The sequence below is a fragment of the Lycorma delicatula genome, chromosome 1 (genome assembly GCF_047948215.1).
Source record: "Lycorma delicatula isolate Av1 chromosome 1, ASM4794821v1, whole genome shotgun sequence".
NCBI classification, from domain to species: Eukaryota; Metazoa; Arthropoda; class Insecta; order Hemiptera; family Fulgoridae; genus Lycorma; species Lycorma delicatula.
The window spans coordinates 226,048,708-226,071,555 of record NC_134455.1 but is presented as its reverse complement, the minus strand read 5'-3'; the positions used below and the strand labels follow the sequence as shown (position 1 = coordinate 226,071,555).

Here is a 22,848-nt window from a genome sequence, read left to right as displayed (position 1 = left end):
GAAACGGTTCATCTAATATTAACTGAAGATCTTGGTATGAGAAAGATTTGTGCAAAAATGGTCCCCAAAAATCTCACACAACAGCGAGAAACACAGAAAAATATGGCAGCCAATCTGTTAGAGCAAACGGAAATCAATCCAGATTTGTTGAGCCGTGTTATCACTGGTGATGAAGGTTCGTTTTTTCAATACGATCCAGAGACAAAACGCCAAAGATCACAATGGTACTCACAGAGATCACCCAGACCAAAAAAAGCTCGCATGTCAAAGTAAAAAATGAAATGCATGCTTGTGTGCTTCTTCGATTCCAAGGGAATTGTTCATAAAGAGTGGGTACCTCCTGGACAAACAGTTTACCAATATTTCTACAAAGAAATTTTAGAAAGACTTTGTAAACGAGTTCTTCGTGTCCGTGCCAACATTGCTGATAATTGGATTCTGCATCACGATAATGCGCCATCCCATACTGCTCTGTCAGTACAACAGTTTTTAACCTCAAAACAGATTTCAGTACTACCACAGCCACATTCACCAGATATCGCTCCCTGCGACTTTTTTCTATTTCCAGGAGTTAAAATGGCGGTCAAGGGACACCATTTTCAAACAACACAAGATGTCCAAAAAGCTGTGAAATGAGTTCCAGAAATGTTACCATCAATGGCAGAAGCACTGGAATAAGTGTGTGCAATCAGAGGGGAACTACTTTGAAGGAGACAACACTAGACATGACTAAAACAGTAAGGAACATTTTTTTCACATCAGTCTCATTACTTTATTGTTGCACCTCGTATACTATACTAGGAGATACATAGGGATTGTACCATTTGAGGATGCAAATCACAACCAGGAGACTTGTTTGACAGATATGTTTTCATAATTTTTAGTTACAAATTACTTCAATTGCCAAAATTTCTTGGTTAAAAAAAAAATCTTTTCTTCTGGCACATTACTTGTGTTTGTTAAGTCTTGTTTATGAATGACAGAACTGCACTTAATTTATGTTAAATGCCCTTCTGTACATATACCTAGTAGGCAGATCTATTCAAGGATAATTGATTCTTTTACCTTTTGGAGATGCAAATTTTTAACTTAGTATATTCTATATATATCTTTCTTTATCAACCATTTGTCTATTTGCATACGAATGATACTTAAAAACTGTTTACATATAACATATAGTTTGTTTGTAACCTATGTTTTCCAATAAGTTTTAATCGTCATGACTTTAATGTATGCCTAATTTGTAAATATTATTTTCCTTATTATTTATTATTATTGATGTAGTCAGACCTCTCTAAAATGATTTTTTTTTAATTTTACTTTCTTGGCTATAGTTTTACCTGCTGCTGCAGCAGCGTATCTATAAAGGTAAATATAGTGTTCGGCCAAAATTTTGTGTGTCTCAGGATTTGTTCAATTGTCAATGTTTCAAGATCATTTAGACTATAAAACACAAAAAGTTACAGAAATTTCTGAGGATATGTGTACGTTTGTTAGCCTGTATTTTGATTAATATCTCCATACTGTTTCAAAATAAATTCTTTGAAAACTGCTCAAAAAGTTTCTGTAAATGGGACATGTACGACATTAAATTTTGGATAAAATAAAAAAAAAAGAGTAATTTTCACCATATGAATTTTTTACTTTTTGTATTGTGTTGACTTGTATTTAGGTAGTGGCCATAGAAAATTGAGCTTTAGTACCATGTATTTATTAAGTTATTTCAAATTTCAAATTTTTAAGCCAGTTGGATGTAGTGTGAGGGATATTCATTACTTTGAAATAGTTTTTGCCTTATATCTCAAAAATTAGTTAAATGAAATTTGGCAAAAATATTTGGATATGTTCAGAGTGTTACAAGAAATTCTCGTGAGACTTTCATAATTATTCTACTCATGAAGTAGAATATATATATATATCTAATTAAAACTTTTTAATAATAACATAAACCATTAAAGTACTGTTGATATTTTCAGTGGTAAAATTTTTTAACCATTATTTTAATAATAGAATCTTTAATTACTCTCATAGTTCTACTTATAAATTATGTATTTTTTTTTTAAAGGTAGTAGAAAAGCCTATTTAATTTTAAAACCTATAATTTTATTAAAAAATGATGATATTAGCTATTCATTTATAAAACAAGTCTTTGATAGAAACTGACCTACAATATCCCAATAAAGAATTGATACTATTTCTGTTACCCTCAAAGGTAAATTTCTGGGTGTTTTATTATATAAGTTCTTGGATGCTTCAGTTGATTTCATTTATAACAAAATCAACCCATACTGTTTTGCTCTGAAGAGCCATAATAAAACACTGAGCTTGTGATCATTATTAAATATATGTTACCATTTAAGTATATCATCTCTTGGGGTTCCCTCAAAAAGTCTAAGTTACAAAAGCGGGTGTCAGATCAATATCTCGTGCCCATAAGTATGAATTATGTGGACCTACATTTAGGAAGTAAAATATGTTAACTTATCCTTGAGTTTGAGTTTGTATTTATGAAAGTGAAATCTTTGCTAAAAAGAATGGTTATACAAAAAATAATTATCCACCTTTACCAAACCAGGCAATGGAACTATTTTCTTATATCTCAACACAATACTTCGGCTTTGAGAAAGGCCTTATTATGCTACCATTACCATTTTTAATAAATTGTCAAATCAGTTGAAAAATCTTCTCACCGATTTATTTAAAGAATTTTCTTTATAGTAACAATATTATGCTGTTAATGGATTTTTGAAATAATACTAATTAAAAACAAAACAAAAACCTGCCTTTATCCAGATCCTGTTTTGGCTTCTAATTTTGAATTATTTTGTTGTAATTTTATATATTTAATATATTTGCTTTAATATTATTTCTTGTGTTTCTATTTAAATAATTAATATGGATTTTAACAAATATAAATACGGATAGATTTAAAATGGATTTTAAACAATCTGTTTTTTATTTTATAATTTGATTTTATATTTATAAATTATCTTTTAGTGTGATCTACAAAATGCATTTTTATGTACCAAACAGAATAAAGAATTATTTACTTATTTACAATGATTGCAGTTCTTCATTAAAAATTTCTTGTTAATTAATGTGAAGAATTACAATTTTAACAGTCTGAAATAATAATTTATTATGATGTGATTGCTTAGCATATTCTATTTGTTTGTTTACTGAAAAAAAACTTTAACAAACCTCTTAGGTAGAATAAATGAGATATTCAGATTTTACAAAAATTATTTTTGTAAAAAAATTGTAATAATGCAAGTGTAAAACTGCCTTATATCTATCTTAAAATTATCAATGTGTTAATAAAGAATTCCCTTTTTAAAAAAAAAAATTGTTTTATTTTCATTTAATCATTTTTATTTTTAAAAGAATATGAAGTTCGCCTAATAATATAATTAAGATCCAGAGTGCATTCATCTTATCTCAGTATGTTATACTGTATCAAAGTGTAAGACTGAAGGTCAATTACAGGAGTATAGACAATAGTTGGTTCCAACATTTTCCAAAAAAGTCTCTATTAATTAAGATGATTGAAAAATCTATATGAAAATTATTACAACAAAATGATGAAAGATACAAACTATGTCACAAGATTCTGATTCTTTAAATACCTTATATGTAACATCTATTCATAAGCTTAAGGTAGTAGAAAATTGAAACATCCTCTTTTACTGTTACCAGCTTCTCAATGAAATTGCTATTGTTGAATTAGACTTGATGTTGTATTTTATGACTTATGAAGCATGATTCCATTTTTCTGAGCATTTTAGTTCTCAAACTGAAAAACACACAGTTTTGGTAAGCAAATAACCTTCACCAACTCTTTGAGAAACCCCTTTATAATGAGAAGTTTGTATACAGTGTGCTGTTTCTGGTAATCATATTGTGGGGGCATTAATTTTTGATATGATTGTCGATTCAAAAGAATACTTCAACTATTTTTGAAGGATTCTATGCGTGATTGACTAATGGAAATTTTATTACTGTTTTTTTAACAAGATGAGATTCAAATTCGCTTTTCACTGGTCCGTGTTCACACATCTTTTATATAATAACAAGATAGCAGCAAAGGTCTGTGGCTTCCTTGTTTTGCTAATTTATCCTCTTACGAATTTCTGGAGTTACTTGAAAGATAAAGTTTGCAGAACAAATCCTGTTCAAAGTATAAAATTGTACTGTTGCAATAAAGTTTATTGTGTGAGCAATTTCTTTATTTGGTTGTTTATACAGGGTGATTCATAGAAACGGGAAATTTTGAACATTATGTTGGTAGCCGTGGGCGATTGGTACCACTTGATAAGTGGCGCCAGCCTCTCTAACCTAACCTGCCATTTAGTTGTCATGAATCCTTGGAGTGGTGCGCAACATGTATTTGCTATCAAAGCGTTTTACAAAAACAATGACAGTATGGAGGGAGTGCGTTGAGAATTTCGTCATCATTTTAATCTGGGACGGCACGGCCATGTTCCATCAGCACATGCAATTAAAACATGGATATCTCATTTTTAGGAAACTGGTTCGGCAATGAAAAAGAAACCTCCAGGCCGTGAGCGAACCATCCGTACACCACAGAATGTTCAAGCTTTACAAGATGCTGTCACATGAAGTCCACATCGGTCAATCCGTCGTCTCTCAGCATCTTTACAATTCTATAGTTCAAGTTTTCTAAGAACGTTAGTGAAGGACTTGCAATACCATCCATATAAGTTGCAGATGGTCCATACAAGTCCAGGAACTGAAACCGAACGATGCAGTTGTGCGAGCACAATTCTGTAATGTAATGCTTCAGAAGATAAATGATAACAAAGAGTTTGTTCACAAACTGTGGATGTCAGACGAAGCGCATTTCCCCCTCAGTGGATTTGTTAACAAGCAAAATTTCAGATACTGGGCACAAGAAAATCCTACGCAGCTACACCAGCGTCTGTTGCACAGCCAGAAAGTGACCGTGTGGTGTGCTATTTCATCTTACGGTGTTATAGGCCCTTATTTTTTTGAGGATGACATCGGTCTTGCGATTACAGTGACGTCGGCTCCTTATGTAGCCATGCTTGAAACCTTTGTTGTAGAACAACAAAAGAGATTTCCATCAATTCTTAACACAGCCTGGTTTCAACACGACGGAGCAATGTCACATACTGCATGAATATCGATGGCAGGTGTATGCCGATTGTTTGAACAACATGCCATTTCACGAAATGGTGACATTAGATGGCCTCCCAGATCGCCTGATCTCTCAGCTTGCGATTACTTTTAGTAGGGGTCACCTTAAAAGCAAAGAGTTCCACAGTAGACCAGCTACCACGGAAGAACTGAAGGTAAAGATCCGAGAAGCAATTGCGGAAATTCCAGTTGAGATGTTACGTCAATCCATGAACAATTTAACGAAGAGACTTCGTGAGTGTTTACGTAGAAGAGGAGGTCACCTGCAAGATGTCATCTTTAAAAAATAAACTAAAATGTATGTATCCTAAAATGGCAACATTTATACAATTACATGAAATAAAATTCATTTTTAAAAAAAAATGTTTCATTAACGTTATTTAATTTTAAAAATTTCCCGTTTCTTTGAATCACTCTGTATATATAATTGTTTTGTTTTTAATTCTGGTATCTGTTCTTTTTTCTGTTTTATTTTTTTATGAGTTATTAGATCTTCAAAGAAATAGGATGACATCAAACCTGATGTTATTGTGTGAATAAAAATTAGGAAATAATTTTATTAGGTGTTATTTTTAGTTCATGAGATTATAGGATTTTTTTAATTAAAATATAAAATTAATTACATATGAAAAAGTAATTAAATTGCAAACTGTTATTTACTTCAAATAAATAAAATTCTTATTTTATATAAGTAGTAGTCTTAATATATAGTTTAATTAAAAGAAGTACCTGAAAAATTTTATTAATTGAAAAATCTTAATTAATTTTCTCAATTTTTAAATAACGTAATGTCATATGTTGTCACAATTTTGGTTTACGTAGTCTGAATTTAATTTTTTTGCTATCATTTGCTTTTCAACCAACAAGCTATCACATGATCACATATCCCAAAAAAAAAAAGATTAAAGGTGGGCATCCATATTTTAGCTATCAGAAACAAACACATTGTCGGTCACCATTTTGGATTGGGCAATCCAGAATTTAGTTTTTGTTTTGCCATTTTTCTTGTCTCGTTAAACTCTTTAAATTAATTTATCAATTGACTGTTAGTCACATTTGAAAATTTTGAGTTGCTTCACACCCTATCACTACCAACCAAAATTAACCTTTAACTGGTGAGGTGATGTTAAAATGACGATGCGCATCTTGTCGCTACGTTATACCCTCTCCCATGATCACATAATGAAATGTTCTTTGCAGTAGCTGGTTCTTTTTTAGTTACAGTTAGATACTGACAAGTTTTTATAGTTTTTGTTTTTCTCAATGAAGTGTCCAACATCAAACTGATGTGTGTTCATCATTTATGTAAGTACATTTACTTTTGTAAAATGATCAAATAATATGGATTTTTGCTTAAATATTAATTCCTTTGCATCCAGTTGTTTCAAATTTATTAGCAAATCATATTAATGTTTTCCATTGTATAAATGAACGTGAGTGATCACAATTTCGAAGAAGCAATTTATCATGAACTGGATGTATGGGAAAGCAAGGATTCGGATATTGATCAACCCATTACAGATCAGAATAGGGAACAAGGTGCCCTATTACATTGGTAATCAAGAATGTGCTACAGATGAAAATTGAGAGATCATTGCTGTAGGAATTGAGAAACAGGCTGTTGATTGAAATGACTGTATTGTCAGTGAACATGATATAGATTCTGAGGGTGAAGTTTCAGGTGGTGGTGAAAGTGAAGAGATTGATAAACATAGGGAAGTAGATGAAAATGTTTGTCTGAGTAAATTCAACTTTAGGTGGTCTAAAGTAGAACCGAGAAGAATGAGTTGCAGCACATAATATACTATGAATTGGTAACAGGTGTAATATTCAAAATGAAAGTGAAATTGGAGTATGGAATAAACTATTTATTTTCCGACGATATTTTACATATTATTTTGGGGTGGACATACAAAATACTGCCTTCTTTGAGAACAAGATACAAAAACCCAAATATCATTGAACTGAATGACATTGATGTTGTTGAATTGAAAGAACTTATAGGAATACAGCTTCTTACAGCAATATTTAAATGTAACCGTGTTGTACAATTAAGCAATTAAGCATTGACTCAATTTTTTGTACCGATGGAACAGGCCAAGGGATCTTTTGATTGGTAATGTCAAAAAAGTGATTTTTAGTGTTACTTACTTTTCTGAGATTAACAATTCTGAAACAAGAATTTCTCAGAGGAAAACCACTGACAAAGCAGCGATGTTTACAGAAGTATTTGTCGTTTTTATTGCTAACTGTCAATCAATTCAAATGCTTGCGTAGATGAAATGTTAGTCCCGTTCTGCAACAGATGTGCATTCAGATTGTTTATGCCAAAAAAAAAAACAAATGAATACAGACTAAAATTAATGTGTATTACAGACTCGCGAACTAGTTGTTAATATAACTCATACATTTACAATGGTGGTAAGGGTTCTGATAGAATTGGATTGTCAGTAGAAGAAAACAAATTTTGTAAACTAACACAATTCGCAATATAACTGGCAAAACCCCTTTATGGCTCAAGTAGAAACATAACTGAGGACAATTGGTTTTCATCAATTGAGTTGGCTGAAAAACTGGGAGGTAAAAGTGCTAACATATGTTGGCACCCTAAATAAAAGAAAATGAGAAATTCCAGCTGAATTTCTCCCTGACAAAAAGATGAAGAATTGGTGAAAGTTTATATGGCTTTTCTAAGCAAATGACCTTGATTTCCTACTTACCAAAACGTAACAGAGCAGTAACACTTATTAGTTCTACGCATCATAATAAAGGTGATGATCATAAAAATAATAATCTGAGATTATATCCTACTACAGTGACACAAAATATGGGGTTGATGGTTTAGACAAGTTGTGTAGTAATTACTCTTGTATCTGGCATACAAAGAGGTGGCTCATGGTTTTGTTCTATATATTAATTGATATTTGTGCAGTGAATTCTTATATCGTTTGCCAATCATAAGATATACAGTTTTATGACAGACGCTGTGACTGTCTGAAATAGTAGCAATGAAGTTAGTTTCTGCTCATGCAATGCGAAAATTTTATAATAAAAGAGTTTCTCAAAGTATATGAATTTCATTAAAAAGAATTTTTAAATTGCAAGAAGAACCTGAGGTTCTTCCAACAACATTGAGAAAGGCCGCAAGACAGAAAGACGTGCAGTATCTGCTGTGCAAAAAAGAAGAAATGGACATTGTATTTGTGATATGAATGTAAAAACCCTGCATGTTTTCACTGTGAAAAAAATTTGCACGAACTGCTATGAAGACTAAACTACAACTTTTTTAAATTTCTTATCATATTATATTCACCTGTATGTATTAATAAAATAAAACTGTATGATTTCAGATCTTAATAAAATGAAAAAAGCAAAAGAAAAACCAACAATTCGAAATTATGATTTCCAAATTCTTTATTTCTTTTTATTTTTTTAATATTGGTTTTCCTTCTTTTGGATTCCAAGACCAAATTCCTCAGATTCGCAACCATGTGAGTCTTTTTGTCGGCAATTCCTTTGAAATTACAGATAATAATGTAACAATGGAAAAGGTTATAAATCAAAATGAGTTCAGCCACCAATTAATTACCTAGTTACCACATTTTCTAGGAAAAACCACCTTTATATCCTTCTTAGAATATATATAAAGGTACTAACCCTTTAGAGTAGAGTAGAACCCTATTCAGGTAGGATCTTATCTAATGGGTTAATTATTTCGAACTATGAAGTATTCTTTCAGAATTATTATACTGGACTTTAATATATGCTATACAAGTTGTTCTCCAGGTTTCTTCTTAGGTGTAAATCAGTTTTGATATACAGCCAACCACTCAACTTGTATATAATCCTTAACTTGTTTACTTTCTAATTGAAATTTGGCTTTGGATCCCATGTTATTATACATTTATATAAATTCATAAAACCTTTGTTATTGCTTGTTTTTGTTGATGGTGAACGTTCAATCACTACCCTTTACTTCAACCAGTACATATATTGGTTGAATTCCAGTTAGTTTCACTACCCAATCACTACTACCCTTTGTTTTGTCTAATACATATATTGGTCGAATTCCAGTTTCTATGAGTCTTGCGCAAGTTGCTCCAAACATTTTTTTGTAATCATAACATTATGAAGTTTAGTCAAACTCATCAATCTCTCAATTATTTTTTAGTCATTACAGTATAAAAGTGATTTATTGTATTAAAAAGTGGTTTAAAGTCTTAAAGGCGTTTTAAAAACCTTTATTCACTTAACAATAACTAAAATTAAAAATTTACTTAAAAATGATATAAAAAGTCACAAAAAATTTGGGTTGTCAAAATGACATCACCTCACTGTTTGTGTCGGTGAAACATCATCTCACCAACTGAAGGTTAAAAAAGAATGAAATATATGTTCACTGAATTAGCCCCTCGGTACAAGGAAGAATTTCACAAACTACATCGAGTTATCTCAATTATAAAATACATTAGAGAGGGTGTGTAAGTTACTTTTCTGTCACCCAGTATGTGTGTATTATTCCAGGATGTACACCATGAACTTCAGGTACTGATTTAGGACACCAAAATGAGCAAAAAAGTTCATATCAATGTAAGGCAAGGCCTATTTTTCTTTGTTTTCCTTCTGAACCCCATTTTGTAATTTTCAACAAAAAAGTTATTTCTCAGGAACAGGTAAACCTACTTTAATTAAATTTGACAAATCTAAGACTAGTGTGTTTTATTCTACATGGTAAAAAATTTTCAAAATGTCACCATCAGAAATTAGAAAATTGTGCAGCGATCTAAATTTTTTAATCTTTAATATCTTTGATAAAGTTTGTACTTAGAAAATTTATTAAGCATTTATTTTGAAAAAAAAATTACATCAATTTGTAAAAACCCATTGACAAACAGTCGAGTTATATTAGACAGTTAACTTGTCAGTACACTTGTGCACTTTAATGCAAGCTTATAATTTTTTGCCTGCTTTTATATCCTTCACTAAATGTAATAAAAATTATTGATAATAAAAAGAATTGACAACAGTAATAGATAAGATATTAACATTGCAAAACAAAGATTATGATCATTGTGAATGACTAAAACATATGATCTTAACAAAATAATTAAGTTTCTATTGTTAATGATGTGATTCATTGTTAAGTTGTTACGCTAACTAAAGTGTCAGTCTCTGTAATTTGCAGCAAATTGTATTATTATTATTAGTGTATGTAAAGTCTATTTTTTCTTTGCCTTTAATGGTTACAAATAAATATGTCACCTATTTACAGTAATAAAGAATACGCAGACCGGTAGTTCTACTGCTGCTGTAATTGAATTTTAATGTCATTTTCCAGCAAGGAGGGTACCAAATACAAATACTTTTCTAAATATGTTCAGGATATTAAGGGAAATGAAACAAGTTCCCAAAAGCACGCACCAGTCAAGACAAATTTAATAATGGACAATATATTGTACTTAATGCTATTGCAAATAATCCCAAAAATAGTGTTAGAAGAATGTCAGCATAAGTAGGTATTTTTCAAAGTCAAAAGTGTAGAATACTACATCATGATGGTTTGTATCCTTACCACTTGCAAAAAGTTTAACATTTAAACCCTCAAAATTTTCCTATCCATTTATAAAGCGTCATTTACCAGAGTTGTGATAAATAACATCTGAAATTCTCATTCTTTGTGTCCATGGCAATTCTCATCAAGTGTCTGAACATAATTTTCAAGATAGATTGAACATAAATTTATGGGCAGAAATAGTGGAAAATTGATTGGACCCAATTATCTGGAAAATAGATTGGCAGGTGAGGCTTACAAACACTCTTTATAGGAAGAAATACACACCCTTATTATTGATGAAATTCCATTGTTAATCAGACTTAATCTTTGTACCAGCATGTTGTGACTGGACCTCATGCAGCAATCGTGGTGTGTGACTGTCTGCATGAAATGTTTCCACGCTACTGGATTGGAAAAGTAGGTCTCATAAACTGGTCTGCCTAACCACTGGACCTCACTCCGCTAGACATTTTTCTTTCTGGGTGTCTGAAAGAGAGAACATTTCGGTTTGGAAAACCAGAAATACAGGAAGAGTTGATGGAAAGAATTGATGCAGCTTTTGGTGATCTGAAACAGGAAGTGGAACACATTGATTGGCAGGATTGTATGGAAAAACATCTTTTTGTATGCATTGAAAAAAAACAGGGTTGCATTTTGAGAATGTAATTTAGCTTCATAATTGTTGCTCTACATCTGAAACTGTAAAATAAATAAAACATAAATTAAATAAATAAAACATAAAACGATAAAATAAATAAACATAAATTATTTTTAATGAAAATGTAAATTAACAGAATTCTATTTTATCTCTCATTTCTGTTGTTAATTTACTATTATTACTTATTATTAATAATTTTTGTTACATTTAATGGTGGAAATAAAAACAGGCAAAAAATTATCAGTTTACATTATGGTGTGCAAGTGTATTGCCAGGTTAATTATCAGCAAGCAATAACACGCGATTGTTTGTCAATGGATTTTTACAAATAAGGTGTCATTTTTTCAAAATAAAATGTTAATAAATTTTGTAATAAGTAGAACAAATAATTACAAATAAATAATAGAAACAGATAATCAAAAAAATATATATAAATATATATATATATATATATATATATATATATAATAAAATATAAAGATATAAAAATATATATATAATTTAAAAAAAATATATATATATATGGAAATAAATCCCAAGGAATGTTCTTAGAATACAACAAACATTAAATCATCTGATTTAATAAAATAAATTTATTCAAGTCAAGGATGATCAGGCTGAACTCCTCATATCTGATGTGTAATCTTGGACAAGTAAGGTTTTGGCTGAAATGCATGAGGGTGTTTGATAAATGAACAATCAGAAGGAGGATCCAAAAAACTGCAGTAGCAGGAGTGAAAAAATAAAATAAATTTTTCTTTTACTTTAAAATGTATGCTATTGTGGCCAAACATATTGTTGATAACAATATTGCCTATAGAATAATAAAAAAATTCCAGTTATTTATAAATGAATTTTACATTAGCTTTAGATATTTCCTCCTTAGTAATGATTCACACATATTTTTATTACAGTAAAAGTTACAACACAAAACAAAGTAGAAGTTTTACTCCCTTAATCTTTCATTTTTCCTAAAAAAATCCTCAAAGTACCTTTTTAAGTTGGTGTGTTTGTTCATTAATTTGAATTCTAACACCACTCTACCTATGGAAAAAATTATAATAATTTCTGTGACAAGTAAAATGATTTTTCTTAATAATTTTAATGACACTGAGACACCGTAATTTTAAAGTAACAAATTATACGGTGGTGTTATTCTTTACATTGTTTGAAATTTTTTAAGGGCTGTTAGATAAAAGTGACTGATCATTGGGTTTCAAAAATCATTTATAATGTTGCATTTTAACAGTTAAGCATAAGAAGTAGTTATATAAATTGAAATATTACATACTTTAAAAAAAAAAAAAAATCTCAAAAATATTAAATGTGAAACTCATTACAAATGATTAAATTTGAACATTAATGTAAATAAATAATGTAAAACAAACTTAACTTCCATTGATAGAAATTCTTTAAAAAAATAGTAAATTTTATACTAAAACAAAGAAAAAAACAGAACAAAAACCACGTGTAAAAAGTTAGCTATTATTTAGCAGTTATATTTTTAAATATATATATATATATATATATATATATAGTTTATATACTTATTTAATAAGATTATAAAAAATATACACATGAAATTTTTCTATTAAATTTTTTTTTAATGTATACTGTTTATTTTATTTATCTACCTTTGATATCATTTATATTTAACTAATTTCTGTTTTACTAGCAGTAGATTTGTGGTGACTAAATTATAAATTATGTTCAATATCGATCTTGTCAATATTTTACAACTATTATGATGAGTCAGTTGCCAGTTTGAACTGTTTTTCCATGAAATTAATAAATCACTGATTCTCTTTGTTTTTTATATCTATACTGTATTCAATTAGCTTATAGAGTGAAGAATAAACAAACATTGCGTTTGTGTAAGTCCATCATGATTCTGCTGAGTCAAGTTTCATGTATTAGTGCTGATTCATAACATGGTCATACCTATAATCACAACTCTGTAATCATTACTCATATATTAGTCGTCATTGTATAATTAGTCATATAGTATTCATGCAATCAATTGTTAGTTAATTTTACATCTTCTCAGTTCTGTTAAAATCCTTGATCTTTTAATTTGATCACACTTTTGTTTTCATGTTCAATTTTTGTGTTTCAGTTATCCTTAAGTTATAGGAAAAACATATTTTAAATGCTTACAAAAGTGAACTACAGAGTAATCCAACAGTGTTGATTTTGGTTGTCATTAATAAAATTGCTAAAGTAAGTGGAAGTTGTGCTGCTTCAGTGAGCAATGTGATTCGCTAGTATAAATTTACTAATGAATTACAACCTCCTAATAAAACAGAGCCCTGCAGGTCAATTGAAGAAATCGTTTTGATAAAAACATGATTTGTAAAAAAGTGTTTAATGAATTTTATTTCAAAATGGACTGCCTAGATTAGACAAAGTCTTATGAGCTGTAAATGACAATGATCTTTTCCAGATTTCCAAAGTACATCATTTTATAGATTGTTGCGAGTATGAATTTTAAATACAAAAAAATGTGGCTGGGAAAGTGCTTTAATTGACAGTGATGATAATATTGTATGGCGAAGACATTACCTCTCTGAAATAAAGAAAATGAGCCAAGAAGGCCATAGAATATGTTATTTAGTTGAAACTTGGGTTAATGAAGGCCACATGGAAAGTTTCGTTTGGAAAGATAAAAGTTGTGAATTTGTCAAAATAAGACTTTCTGTGTGGCTTATGAACTGGTAATAAGGCTCCATCAGATTAAGGTAGGCGTCTCATAATTACATATATCAGCAGTGATACTGGATTTGTCAATGGTGGTCTCTTGAGTTTTGAATCTAAATCTGCAGTAGGCTATCGTAATGAGATGAGTGATTTTTTGAGAAATGTTTTAGCGATGTGTTATCTTTTCTGGAAGATAATTCAGTTATTGTCTTAGACAATGTCCCTTATCATCCATGTAAAAAGGAAAAAATTCCAGCTCCTTCTGGAAAAAGAATATCAAAATGTGGCCTAGTTCAAAAGAGTAATTTTTGAAGGGATGAACTTAAGCTCCAATTATTGCAAAGAGTTTTGCATATTAAAAATAATTTTAATTTATATAAAATTGATCAGTTTGGAAGATGCAGTGGTAAAACTGTGCTTTGATTACCTTCCTATCATTGTGAACTCATCCCATTTGAGTTAGTTTGGGAAAATCAACTTGCACAGCGTTCAGAAAATACTACTTTTAAAACATCTTATGTTAAATACTTATACTTAAAAGCCATCAATAAAATGGGAAAGCAGGAATGGAAGAACTGTATAAAACATGTAAAAGATACTGTTGAACCAAATTATTGTGAATTGGATAATATAATAGAAAACAATATTGAGCATCTCACTGTACCTCTTAATTCTGATAGCACTATGGATTTCTTGTAATCAGATGATGAAAAATGATTTGAATTTATTATTAGTTTATTATCATAGAGATTTAATCTAAAGTATTAGTGGAGAATTGACAATTTCATAACTCTTTAACTACGTAACAATAGACAACTTTAATGAATAAATTACTCATTATCAGGTATGCCGAATAAGGTAAGAAAATACTTAGTGATCATTTAATATGTATTAATTTATTTAAATTTAAAATATATGTATAATTTTTGTAAAATATAATAATGTGTGGTGTCGCTGAGTGGCTTCGATGGCACTTGGCACCTTAAAACCTTATGGTAGTCCTGAGAAGGGCTGTTTGAGGTTTCTGGAGTGATGGCCCTGAAAAAGGCTGTTTTTGTGTTAGCTTTGAGAAGAGCTGTTGGGTCTGGAAGCTGGTCTCAGCTCTTGGGGTCCGAAGTCGACTCAGCTGTAGTCAGGGAGTTGTGGCTTGTTCATTGAAATCAGACTGGGCTTCTCCTCAGCGGCAGTTGGGTCCCCACTACAGTGCGGCAGTGGTGACCCCGAGAACCCTGCAGTGTCGGGTCAGCATCGGTCATCTTTTGCTGGTGCAGCTGATGTGGTTCTCTCTGAGCAATCCCAAGCTGGGCCAGCTCCTGTTATTGAGTCCACCGGCCAGGGCGATTGAAGCCTGGCGAGCTGGAGCGGGAAAGTAGCATCTGCACTCAGCAGCTCCCTTGGCGGGCAGCCTGCTGCTTCATCAGGGATTTTGGCATCTGTCAGGAGGTCCCATGTTGAGGCGGCTGGGGAACTTCTTCTGTCTTCTTCCATCTTCTTTTTATTTTTATTTTTCTTGGTTTTCTCCAGGTAGTGGTCGACAATGAATTGAAAATTCACTCTGCTCTTTTATTGGAGACTGCGAGTGGTGGCCCCGCAGCGCTGCTATGGTGGGAGATATGCATGATTGGCTACATAGTGAGAGTGATGCTTGTGCAAGCATGTACATATACTGTACTCCCTCTGACATCTTAGCTGCTACCATTGCTGTCTGTCGATATTAAGCTATGCATATATGGTAACAGTAGTTATAGGATATTGTCGCGTAGTTTTTTTTAAATGCATGAGGATTTACAGAAGATGCTTGTGAATTGGCCATCTGAACACTTGTACACGCAATCTGTTTACTTGAACTCTGTAAGCTAACTGGATTAGGTATAGATTAATATCACCAAATAAAATTATTGATATCTGTAACGGTATTAATGACCAAAATTACTTCTGTGCACAAGATGTGTAAATAATTTTCTAAATGTTGAGAAATGATAGCTGATTCACAGATGTTGTGATGAATAATCAAGATAAACCCTTCTCTTGTTATCAGAATCTCTGAATTAGCCGAGGCCTCATTGGAAAAAGCAAGCTTCTCCCATAAATTTATTTACTCAGTGTATGACAGCTAAATATTGTTTATTCTAAATTTGCATTAAAACTAAACTCATTATACATATCAATCACATTGAAATTAAACAAATGTTGCTTTATTTTAAACTGCACTTCTTGCATTCAACATTACTTAATTTGAAATTTACTTTTTAATTTTCAACTGAGCATCAATATGCATTTTTTTGGAGATGACTTTTTTGACGTCGAGCCAAATTGCATTTTATCATGTAGGTACATAATGTAGAGAAAAATCCAAATTTTATTTTAACTTTTGGTTCGTTACTATCTGACAGCTTCATTAGTAGATATTGTGGATTAAATGGTTTTAAAGGAACATTTTAGTCAGTAAAATGTATTTTGATAAAACTATACCAAGGTTTAAAAGATAAAAAATTGATCCACTTTGAAATTTGTGAACTACTTAACCAAATTTTTTTATTTTTTAGAGAAATTTGTGGGTAAGCAAATGTATATAATATAATTATTCCAATCTAGATATTGATTTTTCTTTAGAAAACACAAAATGGCAGACAAGAAAATGAAGGAGATTTTTTCAGAACAACACTTTTTCAGAATGTTTTTTATTCATTTTGATATGTAGAATCTGAAAGAGAAGACAGATGCACATTTATGTTACACTATATGTGTGCTTACATAAAATATATTCTATGAAATATGTATTAAACAATATTTACATCAAGGTGGGTATGAAATCCTAGTTAATTATTAAGACTTTTTTTGTAAATTAAACTTAATTTTGATAATTTTTTTTAATCATTTATGATAAATAAGAATATATTTTTTGTTTGTATTATTAGTTTACAATTTTTGAAAGTTTATAATTTGTGAGTCTAGGGAATTCATAAGCACATAAATTAATATATTTGAAATTAACAGAAATCTTTTATGATGTGTACATCTTGAAAGGAATAACTTACTGAATTTGGAAGTTTCAGAAAAATGGATCAAGAGGTATGATAATAAATGAAGAGTTCTAGCTTGCATAAAAGAATTGTTCATTATTCATTCGTAATAGTAGTTTTGGCATTGTTGTGAATAAATGTACACAATTCTTATACAGTTGTAACTGACAGATTAGGACTTGTGAATAGCTCCACATTTTGAATTCTCTAGTTAAGTACATTGGGGGAAAAGCAAAGCTTCCTCATTCAGATTTCATTCTCATTTAGATTTCTTGTTTAGCCTCTTCAATTACTCTCCCAAAAGTGGAGTTTACTCTTCCCCTCCTTTGGTAATTCATTTTATATATCATGTTTTGTACCTGAAACTAAAGATAGTGTGTGTGTGTGTGTGCACGCATATGTCTATGTGCATTTGCTTGTTGTAGGTGTCTGCAATATATGAAAAACTTTTGCAGTTAGATCCCGTAAACAAAAAGAAATAAAAAGTTCATATATCATATGTTTCATAAACATTTCTTTTCCATCGTTCATTCCTATAAAAATTCTTATCTAAAAAAAAAAGTAATAAAATTTTTCTATGTTTCACCTGATATTAAAAAAAAAAAGAAGAAAAACATGAGTTAAATAGAAAGTTTTTTAAAATTTTAAAATATTAACTATTAAATATAGTAATTTAAAGAAAAGTATAAAATAAAAAATACTGAGAACAGAATAACGACTGCCTCCTTGATTGGTTGTGAGCTATATATGTATTTTAAAACTAATTTCTTTTGTTATTTACTTCCCTGAAAAATAGATTTTTGTCCCCATTTGCTTTCAAAAATATTTGTGTAATGGTGTTTCTTTACAAATCTTATGCCTTTTTTGCAGTGTTATATGTGAATGACCCTGTAGTTTGATATTTATTAGTTATATGTTTAAAAATTATACTATTTTTATTTACTGTGTCTGAAAATTTGTTTTGCAGTTTTATTTCTTTCCTAGCCTTTCCACTGATCTAATTTGAAATAATGTTATATTTAATTTTGTTTTCAAATATTTATTCTAAAACCACTTTTGTTTCTTGTGAATCATAGTTTTATGTCATAAAAATAAACTATAATCTTAATATAGCCATACGATTTCTGTTTTAATATTTTATAGGTTCGTGTACTGCAGCTGAAGCAAGAGCAGGAAAAATGCAGAGTTCTAGAAGAAGCATTGAGTGTGCTAGCAAAGGAACATCATGAGTTAGAGCAGTCAATGGCATCCCATCTATCAAACTCTCCTCCATTATCACACCATAATAGTTCAGTTAGTCGTAAGTATATTTTTTATTACAGAAATATCTAAAAGTAAAAGTTTTAGTCTCCGTGTAATTATTTGCAAAAATGAGGAAAAAAACACATAAAATTTTAATAAGATGTGTTTTTTAGTGATATGTTTTATTTTAAGGGTGGTAAAATGTCAATTAGAAACTGGTCACTCAGATTGGGCAACTAATGTAAAACATTGGAAAATGTGGAAGAAATCAGGGAATTCATCCATAAAGATTGTCTCCAAACAATCCATGAATTGGATTGGCCCCATAACTGGCTCTTGCCAGTTATACTGAAAGCTTGATTATACCTTATTGCTCTGAGAGGTTTGTCCTTTAAACGTTGTTATGTGATCAAAAGTAGCACATACTGATGTATGTTGTGAGCTTCAAAAGATGGCAGATTATATTCAAAATTTTATGGTCATTGTGATAATTCTAGAGGTGATTTAAAGTGTAGCTATCATAGACTCTGTAGACAAAACAACAGCCATCACAGTGGAACAGTCTGCAGTTACCAAGATCAAAGAAAGTTTTTGAAAGTCTAAGGGTTATCAAAGTGCATGCGCTTCTTATGTTTTCTGAGATCATTCACTGTGAATAATTTGTTCCTCTTGGTGGTCCAGTGAATTCGGATTTTTTATGACATTTTGAGATGCCTAAGAAAAAGGTAACTAATAGAAAATGATCAGAACTGAGAAAAAATCAAAGTTTGTGTGTAGTGTGCCTCACCACTCCTATCATACTCTCTTGACCTAATCTTCAGTAACTTTGCCTTGTACCCTAAAATTAAATTAAAGCTGAAACTTGTCATAGAAGTCAACTAAGCACAATCGCAGCCATTATTGTTTTACTAGATAAAGGAGTTCATCAATGCTTTTAAAGATTGGACTAGGCATCGGGATCACTCTATACTCTATACATTTCCAAGCTGAATTTTTCAATTCACTACAGACAGCTACACGATTTTGTTTCTGGTCGCTGTTCAACAGCCTTGGTACGAATTTTGCAGCAATGCGTCTCATGTTCAAATTGTCATGTTGCGTTACATGGACCCATATGACATTTGTATGATTGCACAAACATCATGGATTGTTTGTCTACGATCTGCAACAGTAGCCTCTCGCACTCAATGTTTGCCGGTGTTGCGCTTGTTGATAGTCTTCCTGAACGCTCATCGTCATCGACTGTTGTTTGTCCATCTTTGAATCGTTTGTACCACAAAAAAGTTTTACTTTTACTCATAGCATTGTCACCAAATGCTTCCACAAGCATGTGATGGGTTTCTGCACCAGTTTTTTAAAGCATGAAGCAAAATTTGATGCAGGTTCTTTACTCTTTAAAATCTGCCATTTAGAACTTCGCCGAAGCAGAAAAACACAACGTTACACAACCACACGAAAGTCAACAATGCAGCCTCTCACCGTCACAGCTGTTGGAACACTGATTCACAAAGAGTACTGTTAGCCACATCTAGTGGCAGCAGGTCGTACCAGCAATGGTTCGCATGTGAAATTCAAATTCCCCGAACTTTTGGGTAGCACCTCGTTTCTCAGAATTGACTAAACCAATTTTGTTCAGATTGGCTCAAATATTTTTATATATTGGGCATTGTTCATATTACTTTTTTTTTTCAAAATTCGTTAAGGTGGTGGGGGATATCACGAACAAACCAATTTTAGTTTTCTTCAGAGGCATTTTAGAAAAAAATGCCTTGTATATAATTAGATAACTATAATGCATATATAAATAATTCAAATTTGTTTTCAATAAATCAATTTCCTCTCTTAAAATTGAAATATAAATTTTTTTATTCTTTTGCTCTATCTCTCTCTTTGGTTTAAATATTTTTCAAAAAACTCTTGTGAATGTTTATATTTAATACATAGAACTATCAAAAAATAGTCTAAATGTTTAGTACGGGTCTACAATTTTTTTAAATTGTAAACCCAGACCTAAAATGGAGAAAGGTTTTTTGAGAATTTTCTTTTTCTCTTTTTAGATTTTATTGAAGAGGGTGTTATATTTAGAGAAAATTTAAGCAGATTTGTTAAGCTTAACCCACCCATATATGATTACTTTTAGAAAAACTTTACTTAAAATTTATTCCCACCTTTAAAAAAAATGTTTTCTGTTTTTTGGCATTAACTCTATTTAATTTTTGTTATTAAAATAAAGTTTTTTGTGTTTTTCTTCATGACAAGAGAGCTATTAAAATTAAAGTAGCTTTGGTGCTTGTATTATATTTTAGACCCAAAATGAGAAGAATTTTTTCATTATTTTTTCAACATTTTTAAATAATTCTTTTTAAGTTAATTTTGTTTTGTTAGGGATCACTTCTTCATGAATAAATCTTTCCTAAATTTTCTTCAGAGTAAGGAAACCCTAATAATAAAAAAATCTTTTTTAAATTTGAGAATTTTGATGAGTAATATTATTTTGATAATTAACAAAATTAATAAAAAAAGCCTCCTTGATACTTGGTTTCAAATTTAAAAAAATATTGAAAATGTTTTTAGTTTTTTGATTTCAATGTTTATAAAACTAATTTTGATGAATATTAGCATTATTAAAGGAGTCTTTGGTACAGCAAAATTCTGCATGAATATTAACTTTTTAAGGCTATTTTACTTTACAATTTCTTAGAAGTTTTTACGACTACTTTTTTCAATTTTGTTTTACTCTTATTTATTTTACAATGTTTTTTACAAATTTGCAGAATTTTTTTATGATTTTACAATACTGTTTTTTTAAACTTTGTAAAATTTTTACAATTTTTCTTTAAAGTAAAATTCTAAAAAGTGTATAAAATGTCAATACAAATGCATTGTTAATCATTTAGTGATTAAGAATTAAGAATAAATATTTAATATTAAAAAATTGACTGGCATAGTTGGGATAGTCATGCAGTACTTTGCTGGCTTTTTTTCAATTCAACAGTTTACATAAACGTAGCATTTAGTTACGTTATTGCCAGAGTAGTTTATCTTAAATAACTAGGAAAGATATAGTTCTAGAACTATAAAAAAATGTCTGTATAGTGTTACAATCAATTAAAAAAACAGTGGAGTAAAATTTGGATTATCTTGTTATAGAAATTTTTCATTTATTTTATAAAATAAAATTAATGTAAATAAAAGAATAACTTTTAAATTATCAGTGTTTTTAACATTCATTAACATTGTAATTATATTTATAAAAATGTTTAATATAATGTAATCCTTTGTAAGAGCAGGATAGCTGAGAAGGATTCTTCAGCTCACAGCTTCAATATCAAATTGTTTGTCATTTTACATAGTTCATTGTTCCCACTCTCCCTGTGAAATCATTGTTATTCACTCACCAAAGAATTATTAAAAAAATACCATAAAAACATCGCTAAAAAGATTTTTAAAGGGTATATATGTCGTTCAGTTGCCATAGCACTTGAATTCTTTTCTTTTATTTATGTAACTTTTACATATTTCACCTAATGCATCATAAAAAGCATCTTTATGGAGTGTAAAAGAGTGCTTCCTTCACATTTAGAATTGATAAAAAAAAAGAAAGATGATTAGTTGTACAGATCAAAATTTTGTACTAACTTTATGATAGGTTCAGAAATGTTTTGTATTAACTACCACAAACAAATTTTTTGTTCTGCTTACCATTTAAGGTTTAATATAAAAGTTTGTTTTTACATTCGTATAGACATTTTCTTGTATTATATTAAATTATTTTGAAAAATAATTTAATTTAATTCTTTATTATAAAAATTGTGCAATTATTTTTGTACAACTTATTTACATAGTGAAATTATTAAAAAAAACAAAAAAACCTAGCATTTCATTTTTTTCAAAATACATATGAGGTGTGTTCAAAAAGTAATGAGAATTTTGAAATTTCATGGGTTGTATTAGTCTAATTCTCAGGATTTTTTCGTTATTGTATTGGTAAACATGTGTGAAAAGTATCTGTACACTTTTAGCCATATTGGATGTTTAGTCTGTTGTCAGCTGCCAAAAGGATAACAAGTGTTTTGGTACGATTGGTGATTTTTTATTTGTATAAATAATGGAGCACAGAATTTGTATTAAATTTTGCTATAAGAATGGAATAAAGTGTAGCAATGTTTTAAAAATGTTAAATATTGCTTTTGATGAGTCTGCTATGAGTAAAGCAAAGGCTTACGAGTGGTATAAGCGTTTCCAAGAAGGTCGTGAAGACGTTGAAGATGACAAGCACCCGGATGCCTCAGCACATCAACAACTGATGAAAATGTGGAAAAAGTGAAAGAAATGATTGTGAATGATCACTGAATCACAATCAGAGAAGTCGCTGATGATGTTGGGAAATCAGTGGCTCATTCCATGAAATTTTTTTGGATGTTTTGGCTATGAAACAGCAAAATTTGTTCCAAAATTGTTGAATTTCGAACAAAAAAAGCAGCAAACTGAAATTG

At 30.2% G+C, this 22,848-nt stretch overlaps 1 protein-coding gene across 1 annotated transcript in view; it reads left to right on the top strand.

Annotated features, from left to right (window-relative positions):
- LOC142329289 (oxysterol-binding protein-related protein 2) overlaps positions 1–22,848 on the top strand; it is a 224,049-nt gene that overhangs the window by 88,262 nt on the left and 112,939 nt on the right. The window contains exon 10 of the mRNA XM_075373766.1: positions 18,254–18,410. Within this exon, the coding sequence (XP_075229881.1) occupies positions 18,254–18,410 (157 nt within the window). The remainder of the gene's footprint in view (positions 1–18,253; positions 18,411–22,848) is intronic.